Below are 22,123 nucleotides of genomic sequence, written 5' to 3'. Positions count from 1 at the left end.
GGGAAAATAAATTTTAATCTCTAAGGTATATCAAAGATGAAATTTAGATGTTTGCGTTTCCATAGTGGACACATATGTGACAATGAATTAGAATGATAGAGATTAAAGAAGCCACTTCATTATCCAAAGAATTGTGAACCTGCTAAAGATTAATGGACTTTTTTCCCTTTGAAATAGTCACAAACAAGATAGATACCTCTCTTCCTGGAATGAAGTAAGCATAGTTTTGTGGAGTCTTTTGTAGGGGGAGGCTAGAGAATCAACTCCGTTATCTCATTCAGTTTGGCCATTTTTCATTATTGTGAAGAAGCTGAGCAGCCTTAAAAGCTTTTTTCAATTTGCAACATGAATCCTAGAATCATTCATCTTAAATACTCAAGCTATGTTTGCCGAAGGGGGAGAAATCCTATAGAAGTAGTTCACAACCGTAGGAAGTCTCCCTGTGACGTAATATCTTTTTGTACCTCATTTGTTTGTTTATTTTCTCTGTCACTAGTACTGGGATTCTAACCTTAGGGAAAGCACTGGACAGGGAGAGCACTGACCGCTACATTCTGATCGTCACTGCTTCTGATGGCAGGCCTGATGGGGTGAGTACTCTCCTTGGGGAAAGGGTTTTAAAAAGAGTACTGAAGACATCGAGAGAGGCTTGGAGTTGTATGCTCTAAAGCGATTTATGACAATCATGAATTCATGAATTAATTTCGTTTTCACCTGGAGCAACTACTTTAAATTATTTGAAGTGCTCTTTTCTCCAGTGGCCTCTTTTAATCCATGAAACCTGCACTCTGAATCTGTTATGGAGTTGCATCTTTTGACTTGACAGAATACATACTTGGGGTGAACATTCTTATTCAATTTATGGAGGAAATGAACTCTAACTTAGTCTAAGAAGTGTTTCATTTTGTTCATCACCAGCACAGCACTGGCAGGTCTGGTGGTTTTATTATGTTGGATCTATTTCCTATAATGTCACTTTTTGGGGGGAGAGGGCATGCTATGGGCAGAGGGGAATTTGTGCATAGGTTTCTTGAAGCACTTAGGAAACCAAGTTGATTGACCCTATAGTGTATTTGTAAGCAGCACTTAGAATCTGGACTAATCCTTGATGACTGAAGTAGTTTAAAAGGGCCCATAATTCTAGAAGAGATAATTTTATTTCCTCTGTGACTAAAAATCAGTGTTAAAAGTAAATAAATTGTTTAGTCGTTCAGGAGTGTTTTAAAATCATTTGATTGTATTCTTCAATCTATCCTATCCACAACTACCACCATTCTGATTTTTGAGCACCGTAACATTTCAGTTGTCAGCAATGCTTTATTAGACTGTTTTGTTTTTGTTTTTATTTTTGTTTTACCATTTCTATCCCACAAAGTAGCTCTTGTCTTTAGTTCAGTGCTTATGGGTGAACTCAGCACTGTTCTCTGGAAATAATTTCAAATTCAGTATAAGTGTCTAGTCAAGACTCACCCAATTCAGATAACAACGTATCTCCAGTTTATTTGGAATGATTTTTTTATCTATAAAATAGACTGATCATAATGCTCTCCTCACACTTATTTTGAGGACTGCTGTAGAAAGTTTACCGTGATAGAAACATTTAAAATTTAGTCTAGACAGTTTTATCTTCTTAATTAAAAATTAGAAAAATAGATAGGGGTAGTTCAATTTAGTAATTATAATCTGCCCAAAATAAGCTATTTGCCATTTTTCAAATATTAGATAAACAGCTATATGTGGAAATAAAATATACAGAAGAGATTTAGTAAATAGTAGGGCAAATAGAAGGCACTTAGATATTAGACAAGTGAATAAAAATAAAATCTAAGATAATTTTTACATATGCAATCCCTTTAATTTATATAGTATGCCTGTTTAAGATATAGGTAAAGAAGTCAGTGAGAGTCTTACGAAGAAAATAATTGAGAACTTGACTTATGATGAAAGTTTAATGGGTAACTTGGCTACGAAATAACTGAGGGGGGAAATTCTAAGGAAGAAGAGAAATTATTCAGCATAGAGTAAGAAGTATAATTACAGTGAAGTAAAAGTAATAAGGAGGTTTCAGGTCTACCATTAGGATAGGGGAAAAAGCATAATGCATAGTTTTGAGATACGTCACATTATAATTCAGACATTAATGGAAGTAATATTAGCTAGAAACTTTTACCTTTGGCCTTAAAAGTAAGATTTCTTAGACAAGAATAAAGGTGGAAAATAAATAGTATATTAAGCTATCTGTCATAGCTATCATAGTCTCAACCTAATTACAGCTTTGCCCACATCAAAAAGTGAAAATAAATTCTGGGATTAAATTAGTGATTTAGTTCTGTCTAGAGCATTTTTCCTCCAGTTATTTAATTGTTAATTTTGATTCTCCTTGACCAGGTCACTTAGCATTTCTAGCTCTCCTTTTTTCATTCTTATAACCATTAAAGACTCATTCAGCTTTAAAATTCTGATCCTCTTAAGTAATTTGCTTTATTTTCAAAAGTATGTTTTGATAATCAATAGAAAAATAAACATTTAGATTTTAAACAAAAAGCTTCTTCAGTTAATTTCATCATTTATGTAATTTTAGAGATAGACTTAATGATGAGCACATATGGTGAGTTCTTGAAGAAAAAAGTGATTAAAAATAGTAAGTCTCACATTTTGATAACACTTTTCTTATCTAAACATTTAAACTTATGTCCTTTGTAGAATTATAGTAAAATTAACCTTTTAACCTTAATAATCATGAGTTTCAAGAAAGATATTTAATGAGCACAGACCCCAGGTAGATGGACTTTTCTTAAGTCAAAAAGATTACTATCAATTTATATGAAAAAGTTGCAAAGATATAATTTGAATATTGCAGAATAGAGTCAATAGTTCTAATATGTAGCCCAGAAATCTACGTTTTTTAACAATTAATCAAGTGGTTCTGATGCACATGGTCTTCAGACCACTTTCCAAGAAATATAAGCTGGCAATTATTCTGTGTGTGTTTATTATCTTACATTTCTGCCAGAGACATGGATAGTCTTTATTTCATATAAAATTCACTAAGATATGGAGAAATACATCTACATGATCCATAAATTTCAGATTCTATTAGCACAGACCACAGCCTTTGATTGAGGACTCAGAATAGTCTGAAATCATCCCACTCCATGGTGTCAAGAATGAGAACTTTAAAGAATGGGATGGAAACCAGTACAGTAGATTGACAGGGAAATACAGGTAGGCTGACCCTTTATGTAAGCACTTAGAAGGAAGGTCAGCAAACCCGAGTGTGGCTACTCTTAGATTTTGGCTCCAGGCTGTCCATTTTAATGTCTCGTTTACCCTCAGGCAAATTGGGAACTACTGCTACTATAAAAGGCACTTCTTTTTACTGGTTTTAACTCTAACACAACTTTTAAAGAAGTAACATTTGTTAAACTGATTTTTGTTATAAAAGCAATGTAGCCCTCTTAGAGAAAATTTGGAAAATATATAGAAGTTAAAAGGGGAAAATAACATGATCTGTGTTTCATCTAATCAGATTTGAATTTATGCATATCCACATACATCTACTCACAAGCATATGTTGGTGTGCACACATCCTTTAAATGATTTCATGGAGATGTGCACACAGAAGGATACACAGACCACAACGGTGCAACGTAATGAATTTTCACACAGGGAACACACTTTTATAATCACTATTCAGAACAAGAAACAGAAACTAATTAGCACCCCAGTAGCCCAGCCTTGTGATCATGCCAGTCCCTATTCCACCTTCTTCACAAAAGTGGTCCCTATCCTGACTTCTATCACAGTGGAGAATTTGCACCAATCTTTGAAACGTCTGTACTTGGAATCATATGGTATGTACCGTGTTATGTCTGACTTCTTACATTCAACGTTACATTCATGAAATTCATTTATGCGATTATACGTAACAGTAATTTGTACATTCTTAGTATTATACATTATTCCATTTGTGTATGATACACTATCTATTATACAACCATCTACTATTGGTGGGCATTTAGGCTGTTTCTCTGCTTTGACTATTCAACACTGCTCTGCTCATCTTTGACATTTCTTTAAATAAAATTTTTATTGGACTTTTAAATACAGAAATATGTACAAATCATACTAAATACCTGAATAAATTTTCACAAAATAAGCCCACTGATATAGTGAGTACACAAGGGAATGAGCCATTAGCAATACCAAGAATCCCCTGCTACACATGGTCATTTTTTAATGACTGCTGGACATTCTATGTTAAGAATTACAAGGCTTGGGTTAAAATTATATTGCTCAAAAGAGGATTTACTCAAACTTCTGTTAAAATAAGGGCAGATTATCTTAATCCAAACAGAGTTTGAATACTGAGTTTAATCTGAGTAAGGCCTGGTCTAGACTTCATGCAGCATTACTCATAGAGTATAGAACTCCAGTGATCCCAACAGAAAGGATGGGGTATTTACCAGAACCTCTCCTCCGAGGTAGCTAGGAAATTCAGCTTTTGACCCCTCGTCCCCACGACTATGGCAACATTTCTTCAGATTCATTTCTTCTAAGTCACCTCTTTATGTTCATCTTTTTAGCCATTCACCCCACATTTCTTATAGTTTAGGACAAATTGTTTCTGTGGTTTTTAAAATGAAAGTTATTCTCTTATGACAGTGACAGTTTCCCTGCTTTTTCCTTCTACTTTTTATTTACATATTATTGAAATTTCGTATCATAGCATAATGGATTTTTTATTTTCCAGCCTACAGTTCTTTCTTTCTCAAAGTTTGGTCTCAGCCTTCTGCGATCTGCCCCACACTGGGACAGCGCTGGGTGGGGGCATGTGCTATACTCAGGCTTTGATTCGAGAGAGCAGTTTCCAGCTTGAGTGATGTATGAAGATGCTCCTGGATTGTGCGAAAGTCATTGACTTACATGATATTCTCTTTTTGTAACCGACCAGGGATTTTACCTTTTAACCAGCTAGCACATACTGCTGGTAGGGTTCTTTGCTTACCATTTTCTTAGGCTGTATAACCATGAGGTAGTCATTTGATTAGTGATTATTAGTAGTATCCTCAAACTCCTGGTTTAGATATGAACCTAGGAAATTACTAATGTAGTATTTTCTGATAACATTTGCTTACCTGAAAATACCCATGGGGCATACCATGCTATTTTATAATGCACTAGTTATCTTTTTAAACAGTACAAAATGTAGGTGGTAAAAACTACAGAAATGTTACATTTCAGAGAAAAAGTAGTGCACATGTATATAAACAAAAGCTTGCCACCCGTAAAATGTGAACAAGATAAAGGTAAAAGCACTTTCTAAAAGTAAGCCTCCAGGAAATACTTGACATTTTCAAGAAGATATTTGCCCTTTAATATCATTATTTGTTTTTTCCAACTGTTTTTTGAGGTGTTTGAAAATTGCAAGTTTCCTCTCTTCTTTTTTCTCTTTTTTGGGGTTCTTTTTTTGGGAAAGCTAAGAAATAGGAGTAATAATGAGATGCCTTTTAGATAGACAAATGCCAGGATGACAATTAACTGACATCAAAATAAAAATAACTCCTCTCACATTTAATCGTTTTGGTTTTCTTTAAGACCTCAACCGCCACAGTAAACGTGGTGGTGACAGACGTCAATGACAATGCTCCAGTGTTTGATCCTTATCTGCCCAGAAATCTATCAGTGGTAGAAGAAGAAGCCAATGCCTTTGTGGGTCAAGTAAGGGTAAGTGGAATATTTGTGTGTATCTTAAATGTATTCTTTTAAAGTGAATAATTTTCTTTCGTATTAATTTGAAAAGAGATTCAGCTAATGCCATGTGTTCAATGATGGATCATCAGAATTATTTGAAAGCAATCAGCAAGATCAGTTGGGTGTAAGGCAAGGCGGTAATAAAGTGCATTCATTCTTGATCACTGTGCTGGATACCCCTCAAGATGTTTTTATACATCATATTGTGTCTGCTTGGATTTAACTTATTAAGCTTGCTGATTTACGTTTTATGACCATTGTGTCATTTAAACACTGATTCATTGGAGAATATTCTTACTCAATATGTATTTCTTATTTTCTAGAATTATAATAAAGTATTTTTAGAGAAGAGTGTAACTGGCTATACCATTAAGTATAAATTTGGACATACCAAAATGGAAATGTTTAGATGTACATTTGTTTGATTATGTAAACACATCTTTAGCATCTACTATATGCCTTATCTTTCAGACATATCCCTTATTGAGCACACTTAATACCCATTTCTAGACATGTTCTCCTAATTTCTAACTGGACATATTAGCCAGTTTCTGTAGTTTTATTGATGAATAATCCCATTTTATAAAATTAGAGACAGTACGTTCTCAATTGGGCTATGTCTGGTCTTGAACACAGTGAGTGGTCTAGAAACCATGAGACAAAGGCAGATTTTGAGGAATATACACATATTTTGAAGTATTTACCTCAGATAAGGCTTGTCTGGGGTTTCCAGGCCAGGAGAGACTCCTCCTCCAACAAGAGATGAGTTGCCCAGCTATCCCACATCCAGGTTGCAGGATCCTACTTCTTCCCTGTTAAGATCTTGAGTTTTAAATAAGAGCTTTGCTGATGCTTTGAAGTAAATCTTCTGTACAGTTCAGTTATTATTACAGTCAAACCAAAGATCTGTTTTTCAGTTCAGTCTTCTCTCTGGCTTTAAAAGACAAGATTTCTTTAAATGCTGTTGTAGAACCTTCTGGATTTCACGGTATGCTCTGAGATACCGATTGGCTAGTTTGAGCCAGTCAGTTTTTTTTCCTTAGAGCACTGACAATACTTGCAACTACCAACTCCATAGTCATTCTTATTATCATTGTCACTTCTTCTCAAATCCTGGAGAAATTGGTGAGACATTTTTATGCCACCCCAGTTCACTATGAGGAAGAGTCTTATAATCATGTTGTCACAGTATGCCAGGTGGTCTCAATGCCATGTGGCCAGACAACCATTCACCTCCAGACCCCACACGATACCTCTGGTGTCAAAAGTTTTACTCTGATTCTACCAGAGGAAACCTGGAGACAAATTCAGGATAAATAGGTTTTTTTTTTTTCCTTTTTTTATTTTTTGAGATACTCAAGTAATACTAATTGTGAAGTGAGGAAGTGATGCAGAGGAGAGAAGGTAGCCAATAAAGGAATTGTTATTAACCAGCTGTTGTTAAGAAAACTGGAGCTTAATCCCAAGGGCAAATTCTGGGGAATGACACAAAACACATTCCCCAGAGTTATTGATTCTGACAAGTGATGGAAATGGTAAATTCACAGAATAAAAACTGAGAGTTTTTGGTCAGTGATGCTGTGGAGGAGGTCACATTTTCAACATTTCCTGCCTCCAGCACAAGCAAGCAGCCAGCTCTCTGCAATTCTGATATAAGGGCATTCAGTGAGACCGTGAATCTTAGCAGGTGTAAGTTGGCCAGAGAGTATACATGCTCTGATGGAAATGCATGGGGCACTGACAGCTTCTGTTACACCAAGCAAAAAGGTGATTAAATCTATCAGAGGAACACGTATGTGCAGAAAGCAGAGAAAAGGAGCAATTCTGGGGAAGTTGACTATGAATATCAATGAGAAAGAAATTAAGAGGAGTTAAAAGCTATGGAAAGATAATTACACGAATAAAACCATAAAGAAATGAGAGCATGTGACATGTCATAATTCCAGTAAATAAGATGTGACATATAAACATTTCTCTATGCCATGTTGTAGAAGGTGCTAGGGGACCTCTAGAGGGTCTGTGGTGTGGCATCATCAGCTTTTATTTTAAAAAATTACTCCTGAATAGATTGTAATGAGAGATTATAAATTCAGAAAGCTGAATTAAAAGACAACCATAATAACCCAGTCACTGAAGCTTGAACTAATATAATAGTTTAATTATAATGATAATTGTCACTCTAGGAAGCCACATTGGTGAAAGCTGAAAAAAATAATTTAATCATATCTATCAACTATTCAGATAAAATAAATAGGTATTGAAATCACTTAGGAAAATTATCTTTCCCATTCCTCTTAATGTACTTAGCATTGGAGAGATAAAGCTTGTGTGGAATATATAACTAGTAAATAAGTAGCCATTAACACGCTGAATAATTTTTAATTTTTTTCCTTTTTCTTAATTTAGTTTTGCCACTTTTCCTACTTGTTTTCTGTCTTTGTAAGAATTACAGCATTAAGTTTTATTTCTTGCCTCCTAGTTCTTAAATTTGATGAGAAACAGTCTAATTTTTCAGCATTAAACATTGAAATATAGACCTTAGCCTCATAATTTGATAAGGCAGTAATCATACCAGTCTTTAGGCAATAACATGTTTTCATAAAAACTAAAATGAGTTTGAAAGTACAAAGGAAATGGAAAATAGCCAAAGCAGGTGCATCCAACTGATTCTGCACAGTTCCAGAGAAGTCATAATGTTCATGGAATGGAATTCTGATGCATCACAATGGTCTCCTGTTGCTGCCTAATGATAATTATATAAGACAGTATTTTCATTGAATGACTCATGCTCCACTTTTAAAATTTAATTTTGTCACCAAAAACTATTGACACACCAAAACCCAAAATACACCAAAACCCAAAATATGTGTGGTTAGTAATTGTATTCAATTTGAGTTACCCACTTCGAGTTTTTGTTCTAGTGATATTTTAGTATGAATAATCCAATATTTGAGTTCAAATGCTGAAGGAACTTTTTACTTACTTTTATTTACTAAGGCAGTTTTGTAGTAGCAAACTTTATTAAATTGATAATACTTCTAAAGCAGTATTTATGGATTATATAGAGCAAAAACTTTTTATAGGCATATTAAAAATACACTTACTTTTTAACGTAAACCTTACTATACACAGATATATTATAACACACTTCAATCTGAGAATCTTCCCCATAATCTCAAAGCATGTGCAGTAGCAGCGTCGTTGGGGAAAAGATGTATACAGAATAAAACCGAGCAAACAAGTAAGAATAGACTCTGTATCAAATTTACTGAAAGAAATGAAAAACATCACAGGACACCAAGGTAGCTATGTCAGGATTCATGGGGGAAAATGTATCATCTGCGGTAACTTAACAAGTTGGTAAGATTCTAGCTGAAAAAACAAAGGAAGTAAAGATACCAGGCAGATGTGATACAAGACAGAATTGAGCTCAAGAGACAGTTTGAGAACAAGTCAATAGCTTGACAATAAGGGAAGATTTGTGTAGAAAGGTTCTAGAAAATTGGTTCAAACATGTTGAGTTCAGATAGAGAAGGCCCAGAAGACCTAACGAAATAGCCACTGATGAAACGACTTTACTTGTCAGTGTAAAGTTTGGTTTAGTACCCTTCACAGTATCTCACAGAAGTTAGAATCTAGAAGGTCTGTGTGCATATTCTGACTCTGGACCACAAGCATGCCGATAGTTCATCTTCAGAGTGAGTCTCAGATATAAAAGACCTCATACCAACTACCACAGAATTCTCAGTTGATCCCAAATCCTTAGTTGTACAGATACCCAGCAGAAAATGCAAAAAAGAGAAAGAGAGAGATTATGCAATGGAGAAGAAATTTTCAAAACATGTATGTATTTACATATATATTTACTTATTATTACTAATTATTTACTTATATATTATTCACTTATTATTGTTAGATAAGGTAAATAGTTGAGGGTAATATTGGGTATATTATTGGGATTATGTAATCTTTAACAAGTTTGGTAAACTGCTTGGAGTATCTCCCAGATCCTGTTTATTCTTAAAATTGAAGGACCTGCTGGAAATAAGTCATCCTAATGTGTAAGAGTCAAGCAGATGAGTTTGGTCCCATTATGAATGCTAGGTCTTCAGAAGTGGGGAATCATGATGCCTAGTTCAACACGGTGTGTGTCATTTTCATTTGTTTTCTCAAACAATGTCTGATGGATTCAATCTTGAGTCTGGGTTGGAGAGTGAGAAGATAAAGGAAGATCTATTTCAATCAACACTGTCTTAGATGCAGGGTCACAGAGGGAACTACTTTGCACTTGCCTAACAGAATGTAGCTGATAAAGGCGAATGAGAGGGTGTTTTTAGTTTAGTGTACTTGTTGCAGGAGACGCTCCAACACCTCCCTCTGTGTGCGTATTTCAGATAAGTGGAGGTGGAGGGGAGAGCAGCAGAGTTTTGGAAACCTTGGGTCTTGTATCAAAGGTGTCTAGCATCTCACTGAGGAGTTTCTTAGGGGCCAGAATTCTTTTTCAGTTCTGCATCTCTGTTTTTCGGAGTAGTCCTGGGCATGACTGCACAGATGCAACAGAGAAGGCATACTTGGGAACAACATTACCTGTTAAGATTTTTAAAAGTTCTCAGCATTGAATACAATATAGAGTGAGCCTCTTCTCAGCAAACTTCCAGTTAATGCCGTGTAGAAATTCTTATGCTGAACTGACTTCTTTAGCTCTAAGTAACACAAATAGAGCTCTGACTCAACAAAATGTTCCTCCAGTTCTAAAACAAAAGAGGCTGAATTTATTTAACCTGAAACACAAATGTATTCCTATTGTGAGATCTGCATGCTAAATCTCAGCCGGGAGGAAGGGGTAGCGATTCAGTTTTAAACCCTTAAATCAGTTTAAGAATCATTAGTAAACAGCAGTATTTAGAAGGGTAGTAATGGTGTCATTAAAAAAAGAAATTGATAACTCCTTCCACTATGCAATTTAATATAAACAAAATAAATCTGAACCTCAGTGGTCTGTCTCTGATTAATGCACTTGTTCTCTCCCAGTGTGGGGTTCTAAAAATGAAATGAAGGTGGGGAGCTTTCTGCTGTTTTATTTGTTTTTTTGTAGCTCAGTGTGACATTCAACAGTGCCTAAAACTACAATACTTCTTTTTTAAGTGGGCCACAAGTGGGGATTTTTATGGGTTCTCTTGTCAAGTCAAACTATACAATGCCAACACTGTATTCAGTCAAGTAAGGAAAAGAAGCCCACACAATTTAGAAACCTGATGATGTTTATTTTAATGCTGCTACCTAAAAATAATTATAATGGAGATTTATCAATTGCTTGTGAATATTTTTAAAGCTTGGTAATCTTTCAGATATTCAGTGAGCAGTTCATAAATGGATTAGAAAATTTCATGCATGTATTTTTCCTTGGGACCTACCCTTTCAGCAGTTTTTCTTCTTACTGTCGGCTATTATAGTAGATACGTGTCCGTGTGCATGCCCGTGTGTGTATAGATAGTCACAGTTGTATCATGAATAATAACCACTCTCAACCCCGTGGTCACCAACGACCTCTTTATTGCTAAATGTCGTCTTTATCTGAACAACTTCACTGCTGCATTTGAAAAGGATCTCTCTCTGTCCTTCTGAGACTCGACTACCTGTTTGCTTCTGGTTTTCATGTTTAAAGCATGTCTGATTCTTTTCGCCTTCTCTTTATCTGTTTCTTCCTAAAACCTTTTTTTAAAAACACTGTGTTATTCCTTTTTTTTCCCCTAGCTTTATTGAGGTATAACTGGTATGCAAAAAGGGACACAATTAATGCACGTAATTTGGTGAGTTTGGACATAGACGTGTATGCTTGTATTACCATCACCATATCCATCGCCTACAAAACAAACTGGATTTTGGAATTGTCCTCTCAGTTGTTTTGACTCTACACATTCCTTTGGGAAATTCCACTGATGTTAAAACCCACAATTTTAATTACATTTGGGTGCTGATGTCTCCCACAGCTATAACTTTAGCCACCTCTGCTCCTTTAACCTCTAGCCTCAAATAAATAATTATCTGTAAAACACACCCACTTGAATATCCAATAGGCACTTCAAATGCAGCATGTTTAAGATTGAACCCTTTTTTTTTCATCTTCCCCATAAAGGGCTTCATCTCCTGAATTCTGTAACTCAGTTAATTATTCCCAAGTGAAATTGTGGAGCCATCTCAGTCTTCTTTTTCTCCCTCACTGTCCGTCCATTTGCAGTCAATCATCAATTTTGATCATTTTATATGTTTTGAATTGTTCTCAAATTTTCTCCTTTCTCTAAAACAACCATAGTCAGGCTCTCTTTATTTGTCACCTGACCTACTGTTACAATCTCTTAATGTGTTATCCTGACACTAATTTTAACAAACCTTATAATTCTCTTCAGTGTAACTACTGGAATGGTGTCTCTAACAAGCGTAGCTCATTAGTAAGAAGTGTTCTTACTCGATGCACCCCCACTGCTTTACCTGCAGTGATTCCAGCTTGCTTGTGATTACTGAGGTATGCTCTCAGAACTCTCCCAGGTCGGTTTGCCTTGTGCTCATGCCTCCTGCCCTCATGTCTTCTTTCTCCATCCCTTATTTAGATAGCTCATCCTTGAAAATTCTAGTCAAACATAGTCTCTTCCAGAAAAGCCTTTTCTGAACTTTTCTGTGTACCAAATGTCCTATAATGGCCCACATTAAACCGTGCACAACTATTTTGATAGTACTTACCGAAGTATTTTGAAAGTATCAATTTATTCAAGTTTCTTGAAAGCAGAGATTATGCCATATTGATTTTAGAAAATTCACTACCCAGTTCAGTATTTGGCTCTTAGAAAATGCTGAATTAAACTAGACCTAATGATTAAAATTATGTGAAAGTATATTTTTCCACTGAAGATTCATAAACATTGTAGAAAGAGAAGCATCTGAAAGTATTTGGCTTACCTCACACACATACAAGTAAATAAGTTGTCTTGATAAGCAGAGAAGACTTTTTGATACTGGAAATCTGTCCACTCGTAGAATTTCAGCGTGTAGACTAGTATACATAGAGTTAATTTAAAAAGCAGTGTTCATGTAAAGAGCAATTGAAATTTATATTTACTACAAGACAAAATATTTACCACTTGTAAGACCAGGAAATAAAAATGAAGGATATTTCCAGGTTTAAGAAGATCACAGGGAGGAAAACTGTAAGAGATGCAAAACCAGCCTGTCTGGTCACATATTTGGAATTGTGTTTCCCACTCACCCATGTGAAATATATACTCCATTTAAATTATGTAATATTTGTCTAAGAAGAAATACCAGCTATGTTTGCCTCACAAACCCCTGCTCCATTCATCTAGCTGCACCTTTCAATGCTACCTTACTTATTTAGGAGGTCCAACTTTATACAAATTGCAGTTCTGTTTTATAGACTGATGAGAATTCATGGCCTATTCACTTTAGTTACATTCAGTTATCCTTTTCCACAAAAGTTATAGCTCACCACAATTACTGCCACTGACTTTACTGCCTATCTGAGGAGACTGATGATCAATTTTGGGTTTTATAGGAAGGATTCCAACTGTTTCTGCAGCCTTTTATTGAGACCGAATCTTGTCCTTCAAACTTTAAGAAAAAAAGGTGTAATATAGAGAAGGTAATTAAACATGAATGCACGATGTAATAAATTATTACAAGGTAAACATAAATGTAAGTATAATCTGAGTATATAATGCATCACCAGGAAAGCCCCCTGCATGGCTTCCTCCACCTACCGTTAACCACTGTGATATTTTCTTGCTTTCTATTGTCTAGTTACCAACCAAATAAGCATCCATAACTAATATAGTTTACTTTTGTCTATGTTTTGTGTATATAAACAACATTGTAGTGTATGTTTGCTTTAGTATCTGCCTTCTTTTGTTCATTTTTATCTTTTTTTACCCACATTTCTGCCTGTTTACTCATGTATTTTATTTGCTGTGTGTGTCTGTGCCCCAATTCATTTTCGAATTCCACTATTGACGAATATTTGAGTGGTTTCCAGTTGGAGGCTATTATAATCAATCCTGCTGTGAATATTTTTTAATATAATTTCTCCTGGTGCATGCGTGCCTGAGTTTCTCTATGAGTATAAGTATAGTTAACTTTATTGAAAATGTGAGCACTTTCCCCAAAGTGACTGTGTCAAGAATGCTCAGTTAGTCATGGTCCCTGTAGGTATTCTTGGTGTGTCAATCTTTCTAATTTGGATCAATCTGATATAGTTTTAGTGGTTTCACATTGTGGTCTTGATCAGCATTTCCCTAAGGATTGCTTCTTGACCTTTTGGCTAAGATCAAGTGCAGCATTTTCCTGACAAGAATGAGCATCTTTTCATATATTATTTGCTATTTCATTTTTTTACTCAAAGTGCTTATTGATGTTTCTTAGCCTTTTTTCTGTTGGGTTGCCATTGATTTTTCTTCTTGAGTGTTCTTTTTCTGTGGAAGGTCTTTATATATTCAAGACATGGCTCCCTCCTTGTTATATGTATTTCAGACATCCTTTGCAATGCTGGGGCTTTCATTTCACTTCCTTAGGGGTGTCTTTTTGTACATAGAGTTTTTAATTTTAAGATTGCCAACTTTATCCATCATTTTTCAATTGCTGCTTGCTATCGTCAGATCATGAAGGCATTCTCTGTTATTTTAAGATACTTTATTGTTTTATTTATATCAAGTCTATCGTCTGAAATTTATTTTTCTGTATGATATACAAATCCACTTCACTTTATTCCATGCAAATACTTACGCATTTATTTTCCCTATATTTCCTTCTAGGAGTGTTATAGTTTCAGGTCCTCTTTGTAAGTCTTTAATCCATTTTGAGTTGATCTTTGTGTAAGATGTGTCCAGTTTTATTCTTTTGCATGTGGATATCCAGTTTTCCCACACCATTTGTTGAAGACATTATCCTTTCCCCGTGGTGTAGTCTTGGCTCCCTTATCAAAGGTCTCTTAACTATATAGGTGCAGGTTTATTTATGGGCTCCCTATTCTGGTACACTGGTGTATTTGTTTCTTTTTATATCAATACCATACTGTTTTAATTACTGTAGCTTTGTAATCTTATTTTGAAATCAGAAAGTGCAATCCCTCCAAATTTGTTGTTTTTTTTTTTTTTTCTGTCAAGATTACTTTGGCTATTCGAGGTCTTTTGGAGTTCCATACAAATTTTAGGATTGGTTTTCTATTTCTGTAAAAAAAAAAAAAATGCCATTGTGATTATGGTAGGCATTTCATTGTATCTTTAATTGCTTTGGGCAATTAAATACGTGAAATAGGCAAGTCACATAATTTTTCTGATATCCTCTTACCTTATCTGTAAAGTGCAGTAATGTTATTGGTGTGACTTCCTCGGCTATACTCTGAGGAAAAAATGTACTAATGAATATTCATTTGTTCATCCACATTCATGTTTTAAGTCTTTGCTCAGTTGTGGTACACAGTGCAAATAGATGGTGAGAGTAGTGAAAACGGCAAACAAAACATTTTAAAGTAACAGACTTTTTGTGAATATTTTCTAACAGTATACTTTAAAGTATATTTTTTCTCTTGCATAATTAAAGAAGGAGTTTAAAATTACATTCCACAGTTTAAAAATGATATATGGACAATTTTATTAAATCATCTTTTATAACTTCTACAAGAATGCCTCTTAGGAAGGAAATATTTTTTTTTCCCTAGAGGAAAATACATTGATTTGCTATTCCCTAGGTTAAAAATGAGGAACAGAAGGCATAAATGTTTATATGAGTCTAGACCAAAAAATAATCATTAAGCTGTTGTATAGTTAAAAGTTATTTCTTTTACTCCCTTAAGGGAAGAATATGTAAGAAAAGACATGGAGAACAGTCAGGAAAAATGGACATAGGGAGGGCTGTGTGTGATATAGGTTGGTAGGAGAATGAAAAAATAAAAATCATTAGTATTGGAATACTTGACAGAATTTGAAGAAAATAATTGAACAATAATAATGTTTATTTTTTAAAATGCTGAACATATATAAATGAACAAACTGGTCACATCATTTAAGACGATAGTTACTATAAAGCAGGGTGAAGTATTCTATGTGTGACTCATTTTTTTTTTTTAGTTTTACTGAGGTATGAATTACAAATAAAACTGAGATATTTGGTATATAATGTGATTATTTGATATACATTTAGTGAAAGGATTAGCCCATCAGTGTGTAACTCACTTTTGAAACCTAATATAAGATGCGTGAAAAGGAAAAATTGATTCTTTATGATAAAATAGTTTAAAAAGGCATGAGATGTCAACTTTATTGAGCTTATTAGGTTCATTCCACAATAATTTAAATGTCATAGGAAATTCAAAATAGCCAACTAGTCAACGCCAGGATATCTTTTTTTTTCTTTTAATCCCATATTGTGTCTCCCAACAAGCATCAAATTTATATTCCATTGGAGCTGAATTTAGCCTTTCTCTCTGGAAGCCAAGAATTTGCTGTGTTTGTTTACCACCTGGCCATTATTTTTATAGCTAAAACTATACATCAGAAGATTATCTATTTCTCTGTCTTTGACTTCTCTTACCATTTAGTTATATAGTCAATATTCCTTGGGATGTAAAAGAAACATAATAAACGGGAAAAAATAGTGAAGTTAAGGGAAACCAGCAGAATCATGGGATTACTAAAAACACATTTTGAGATATTTATCAAAACTGGTTATGTCTTACCATTTCATTATAGATAAAAATTAAACATAGAGCAGTAAAATAAAATTACTACAAAATTGATTAGCTATGAATTACTTCACTTTCATTATATTGAGTTCTTCATCAACAATGTGGTACCAAAATTTCTGATTAAAGGGGAGTGGTAAGTTTTAGGCTGATAGGAGAGACGGAGGCAGCACAAAGGTAAAGACTTGGGAGGGTAGAGGTAGAGAAAGAAAGGTTAAACAGAAATAATAAAAAGATAAGAAGATCCCAATGAACAGGTTCTACTTTGTCTTTTCAAATGGGGAATTTTTTTAAATTCCAAAAGAGGTAAGAATACTCACCTCCACTTTTACCCTGAAACCCGGATTATTGACCATACCTTCTTCTACATAATGAGATATGTATTTCAGGTAGAAATATTCATACCTAGAAAATTTTATATTCAATTTATAATCTCACTAAAAATTGTAGGTAGTCTTGGTCCTGAAGAGACTAAAAATCAATATTAGTGCATTGAAATAACATCATTCACACAAGAACCTAATGAATTAACAGAGCTCAACAAAATTTTAGCAGTTACATACATTTGTTTGACATTTCTAAGCAGGTTTGCCTTTTCTGATTTTTCTGATTGTCACTCAGTTAGAAATCACAAATCCCACGCACTCAAGAATAATTCACAAGAGTGTAAAATCTTCCACAGACTTAATGTGGACCACTTGGTCCTTTCAATTTTTATTTTAAAGAAATGCTATAAATAAATATATTTAGAGAAAATATTTTAGACCAATAGCATCACATATCTTTCACTATTTTATTTTCTTCCAATATTTGGTTTACTATCAGCTTTTGAAATAAGAGAAGATATCTGGGACCTTGTGAAAATTTATTGAAATTTAAACAGTGACAATGAGTGAGTGATAAATAAATTTTTGAGAGATTATCTCAATTCCACACAGATCTGTGAACATTTAGCTGTGGTTAGCAATGTAGGAATACATTTATTATAATTTTTTAAAAATTATATTAGCATTATTAACTAACATATATTAATTGTTTGCTACATGCCAGGTACAGTTCCAAGTGCTTGTTTGTGTATTAGCTCATTCAGTATTCTCAGAATCTAATATGGTAGGTACTAATGTTTTCTCTTCACCTGCAAACTGTAAGAAGTGAATTACTTTGCCAAGACCGTGTAACTGGCAAGTGGCAGAATTAGTTGCCTCAAGCTGTGAAATCCTAAGGAACTTGTAATTACCGTAACTGGAAGTAGCCTAAGATTCTGGATAAGAGTGCTGGCCTTGATTAGACAGTCTCAGGTTTAAATTATAGCTTTACTACTTAGCAATGCAGTTTCCTAGTCTAAAAACTGGAGGGAGTAGGTCTCGTTTATAAAACCCCCTAAGGCTGGAGGAAGAGGACGCACAATTGCCCGAGCATACTTAAGAACTCGAACAGCTAGCGTGATAGTAATAGTAGTGCCGGCAGCAGCAGTAACATTTTATACGCTTGCATTTTGACACCTACCTTGAGATGTAATTTAGTTTTGATTCAGCCACCTATGCTATGAACTGTTTTGCTAAGCTTCCTACTTACATTTCAAAATCACGTCCTTTACACCTTCCTAAAAATGGCTGACAAAGTTGAAACGATTACTAACTACTTAACAGAAGCTTACAGGTTGCCATCAGAGTCTTGCCCAGTTTGACATTCAGCTTGGAGATGATGCCTCATTCAGCTCTAAATCCAAATTATTATGTCATCACTTAGGAAACACTGTTTTTCCATTTCAACAACTAGAATGTAATGAAAAAAAAAAACCTCAAGACTTTTACTGACATCAAGATGTACTTTATCTGTTGCCATTTTTCCTAAGGAGGGAAAACACAATTATTTTGTCGTGGCTTATACTTAGTGTGCAGTGATGTGGAAGTCATCATGAGGATCCCTGACCTTACTAAAGCTACAGCTCTGGAGTGGTGCATGTGAGTGGAATGCCATATGCTCTCTTGGCCCCGCAAAATTGGATTAAGTGCCTCTATTTATATGCTCTCAGGCCTCACCATACCTTTATCACAATACTCATTAAAATTTGAAATTGTTTATTTGTGTAACTTTTTTTCTACCTTTATCTTCTCCATTAGAATGTAATTTCCCAGAAGGCAGGTTAGAAACTCTACTAGATGCTGTAATTGTGCGATCTGTTTTTATTTTATTATTGGAGACTATTACTCTAGTGATTTTTTAAGGGCAATTATTGTTCAATATCTGCTTTTTTCACTGTAGTTGAAGTGACATTAGGTCAAAGAGCACTTTGCTCTTACTCTAATTCTTAGAGTCACAGCCCCTAAAATGCTGTTCAGCAGAAATTCAACAGTAAATACATGTGAATAAATGAATGCATGAAAGCATATGTGATTAAGTCAAATGAAGTTTATAAATAAGTATTTCGTGTTTTTTTGCATTTATATATTTTTTCTAATATAGGAGTGGGAAGAAATAATACCATTCAAAAAATTCAGTTAATATTTACTGAGATGGAAACTCAATTCTACACTAAAGCATTAATGTAAACAAAGCACATTCTCTGCTCTTTTAGAATTCATATTAGATGGCAGAGGTATAAACGCTAATAACTATACACAATACAATGTTAAAAGTGCTGAGACTGGCATGTACAAAGTGCTATGCATGGGATCAGAGAAAAGTGGAAACTGATTTAATTTCACTCTCAACATTTAAATTATATGAATATATGTTTTTATTTATCTTTGTTCATTTGGTTTTATTTGATAAGAATAACATTAGTTCTGTGTCTACCCAAACATGTTTTAGAAGAGTGCGCCAAGAGGAAATATTGCTTGTTTGTAATACACTCTCTTGAAAGGAAAAAAGGATTTCCTGTGTCTTTATCCTTTTAGTGTTTATTTCTCCTTTATATATACTGAAGCATAGTTCATTACTAAGTGTATACCTCTGCTTCAAGTCTTCTTTAAATAGATTTCTTGCCTGTTTCAATTTGTCTGAAATCCCAAAAGGCTTAGTTAAAAGTTAACCTGCAACAATAGAACATTGCTTAAGTTTAGAGCTAGTAACTGCATCCAAATCTTCATATATTGGCACAGTCAGCTTTTATGAAGTGTCCCATTATAACTGGAGAAACCTACATGCTGTATATGGATCATTAACAATGATACATAGAATTCAAGATCCAGATTTGAAATGTCACTGTTAGGCTAACAGTCATGGTTTTCCATCGTCTCTCTGAACCCTGCAGTACACCTTGACAGGCCATGCTCTTTATAAAGCATCTATTTACATAAACTCAATGATGACCAGGAAGGTGAGATTATCTTGGTTTATTTTAGATGCAACAGTATTCTTTGGGGGACAGATGAAGATTAAGTTTACTTTATATTTGACTCTAGTGTTCATTATCTTTATTGAGCAAAGTTTATAATTGTTTTCATGTTCATATCACTTTTTAATGAAGTTAATTTTAGGTAATCCAAGGAAATTGGTATGAAAAGTAAGACCATGCCATGTATAGTTATGGTATTGTACATTTCTTAGTATATTAATTATCATGTAGATTTGCATGTATTAGTATAATGAACAGAGAGCAAGAGAGAAGGTGAGGGGAAGGAAAGTTGATGTAGTAGTAAAAGCAAGTTTCATAGTAGCGAATCTGGGTTGGAATTTTAGTTCTGCTACTTACTAGCTGTACAAATTAGTTAATCTATTTAAGTTCATGTAACATCAGTTTTCTCATCAGTAAAATGAAGGTGATCACAATAACTTCCTTTCAGTTTTGATGTGAAGATTAAAAGAGCTAATGTACATAAAAGCAGTTTTCAAACTAGAAAGTACTAAACAAGTATCAGTTTCTAAGTATATATACACACATATACATAATTACGTCTAATTGGTATGTAGCACTTCATGATCATCTGCACTCCACATCCAACTGTATTCACAGAACACATTTCCTAACTGACTCCACAAAGACTTGACACAATTCTTTCTTTTTCAGTTTTATTTTTTAAATAAGTAATTGTGACATCTTTAAGAGCAATTAACTAGCTGGCATTAGGGAACATATCTTATGCTTTTGTGTATCTGGCACCAAGCATAGCACCTGGCAAATATTACATATTTTAATACATGCTGGTTAAATGAATGATTAAAGCAATAGTTCTGATATTAAGAACAAAGAATGATGTGACAACTTTCAGTCCCCATCAATTCAGTTAAGGGTTGCCTTTTCAAATTTTGCAGTGTAATTGCCAACAACGATTTATAGCAGAGAAGTGTTTATGGGGCGCTTTAAAGCCTAAATTATTTTCTCACTTCACTGGTGTGGCATCTCAGGTAGAAGTAAATGAGTGAGCACTAACACAGCTAATGAATAAAAGAACTGAGAATACAAAAATAGATATTTTTGGACCAAAAGTTTAGTATTCTTTTAACTGCACCATGCACAGATAAAATTTTAGAGGCTGCAAGAATACTGTTCCTCAACCAACACAAAGACAACATTCACAAGTGTCTCTGATTGTAAACAATAACTCCCTCTGCACCTCCTTGAAGAGTTACACTCTCTTTCACTCAAAAAGGAGGAAATGGTCGCATTTTGTCCATATGTTTTTCCACTTGATATACATTGCATTGATATATTTTCTACTTTAGTTGGATGGTTATGATCCATTTTATCTTGCATTTATCCATTTTTTTAATGAATACTTATAAAGCATCTTCAGCAGGTTTGAAGGCTGATGGAAATAGGTTCAGTAAAGAGGCATGTGGAAGATGCTGAAAAGAGAGGCAACATTGTCCCAAGAGCATAGCCCCTGGGAACATAGGAGGGAGTTGAATCCACTGGTGGAGGTTCTCCTCAATTTCAGCAGCAGGAGAATTGACAAGGCAGGAATAGATGTTGAATGGTTTGTAGATTTATTTTGAAGTGAACACCTGCATGTCTCAAAATAGTCAGTGAAATTCATAGTTCTTCATACATTGAATACTCTGTTTGCCAGGATTTCATGCGTTGACTTCCATGGACATCACTGAAGTATTTTTCCCTTCTTGATATCACTGCAGACTAGCTTGCAGCCCAGCAAAGAATAATGTAAGGGGAACAACTGGCAGGTTTTTTTGTAACCTAGGGTTTTATTTTTCTCACTGCATAAATGTAAATTCTGAGCTATTACATAAACATAATCCTCAAGGTATGGATTTCTGTGATACGGCCCTTAATTTTCCTAATTAAAATAACTATTCCATAGTGAATTCTGAAATGTTTCCAGGTCATCTTACTGTTTATCCCTGGGATCCTATCCATCATGCAGCTAGAATAATTTATAATGCTGCACCAATTACAACAGCCTCCTTCCCTGAACAGAGATCACAAGTAAATGACGTATTAATGTCCTAAATTCAAATCCAGGATCTCTTATTTGCTAGCTGTAAGAACCTGAACAGGTTTTTTTAGCTTCTCTGCAACATTCTCATCAGTAAAATGTGGATAAAATAATTGTCTTACTGGGTGTTTGTGAGAACTAAAAGAAAAGATGTAAAGCTCACCATATCTGATTTCTGCTGTTAAATAAGAATTAAATTCGAAAAGAAAATATGAACCACATC

General features: G+C 34.4%; 1 protein-coding gene across 1 annotated transcript in view; it reads left to right on the top strand.

Annotated features, from left to right (window-relative positions):
* Positions 1-22,123, top strand: part of PCDH15 (protocadherin related 15) — a 1,335,438-nt gene that overhangs the window by 1,149,638 nt on the left and 163,677 nt on the right. Inside the window, exons 22-23 of the mRNA XM_032491427.1 lie at positions 497-590; positions 5,599-5,727. Coding sequence (XP_032347318.1) covers positions 497-590; positions 5,599-5,727 — 223 coding nt within the window. The remainder of the gene's footprint in view (positions 1-496; positions 591-5,598; positions 5,728-22,123) is intronic.

This window comes from Camelus ferus, chromosome 11 (assembly GCF_009834535.1).
Source record: "Camelus ferus isolate YT-003-E chromosome 11, BCGSAC_Cfer_1.0, whole genome shotgun sequence".
NCBI lineage: Eukaryota > Metazoa > Chordata > Mammalia > Artiodactyla > Camelidae > Camelus > Camelus ferus.
This window is presented reverse-complemented; position numbering and strand designations above follow the sequence as displayed.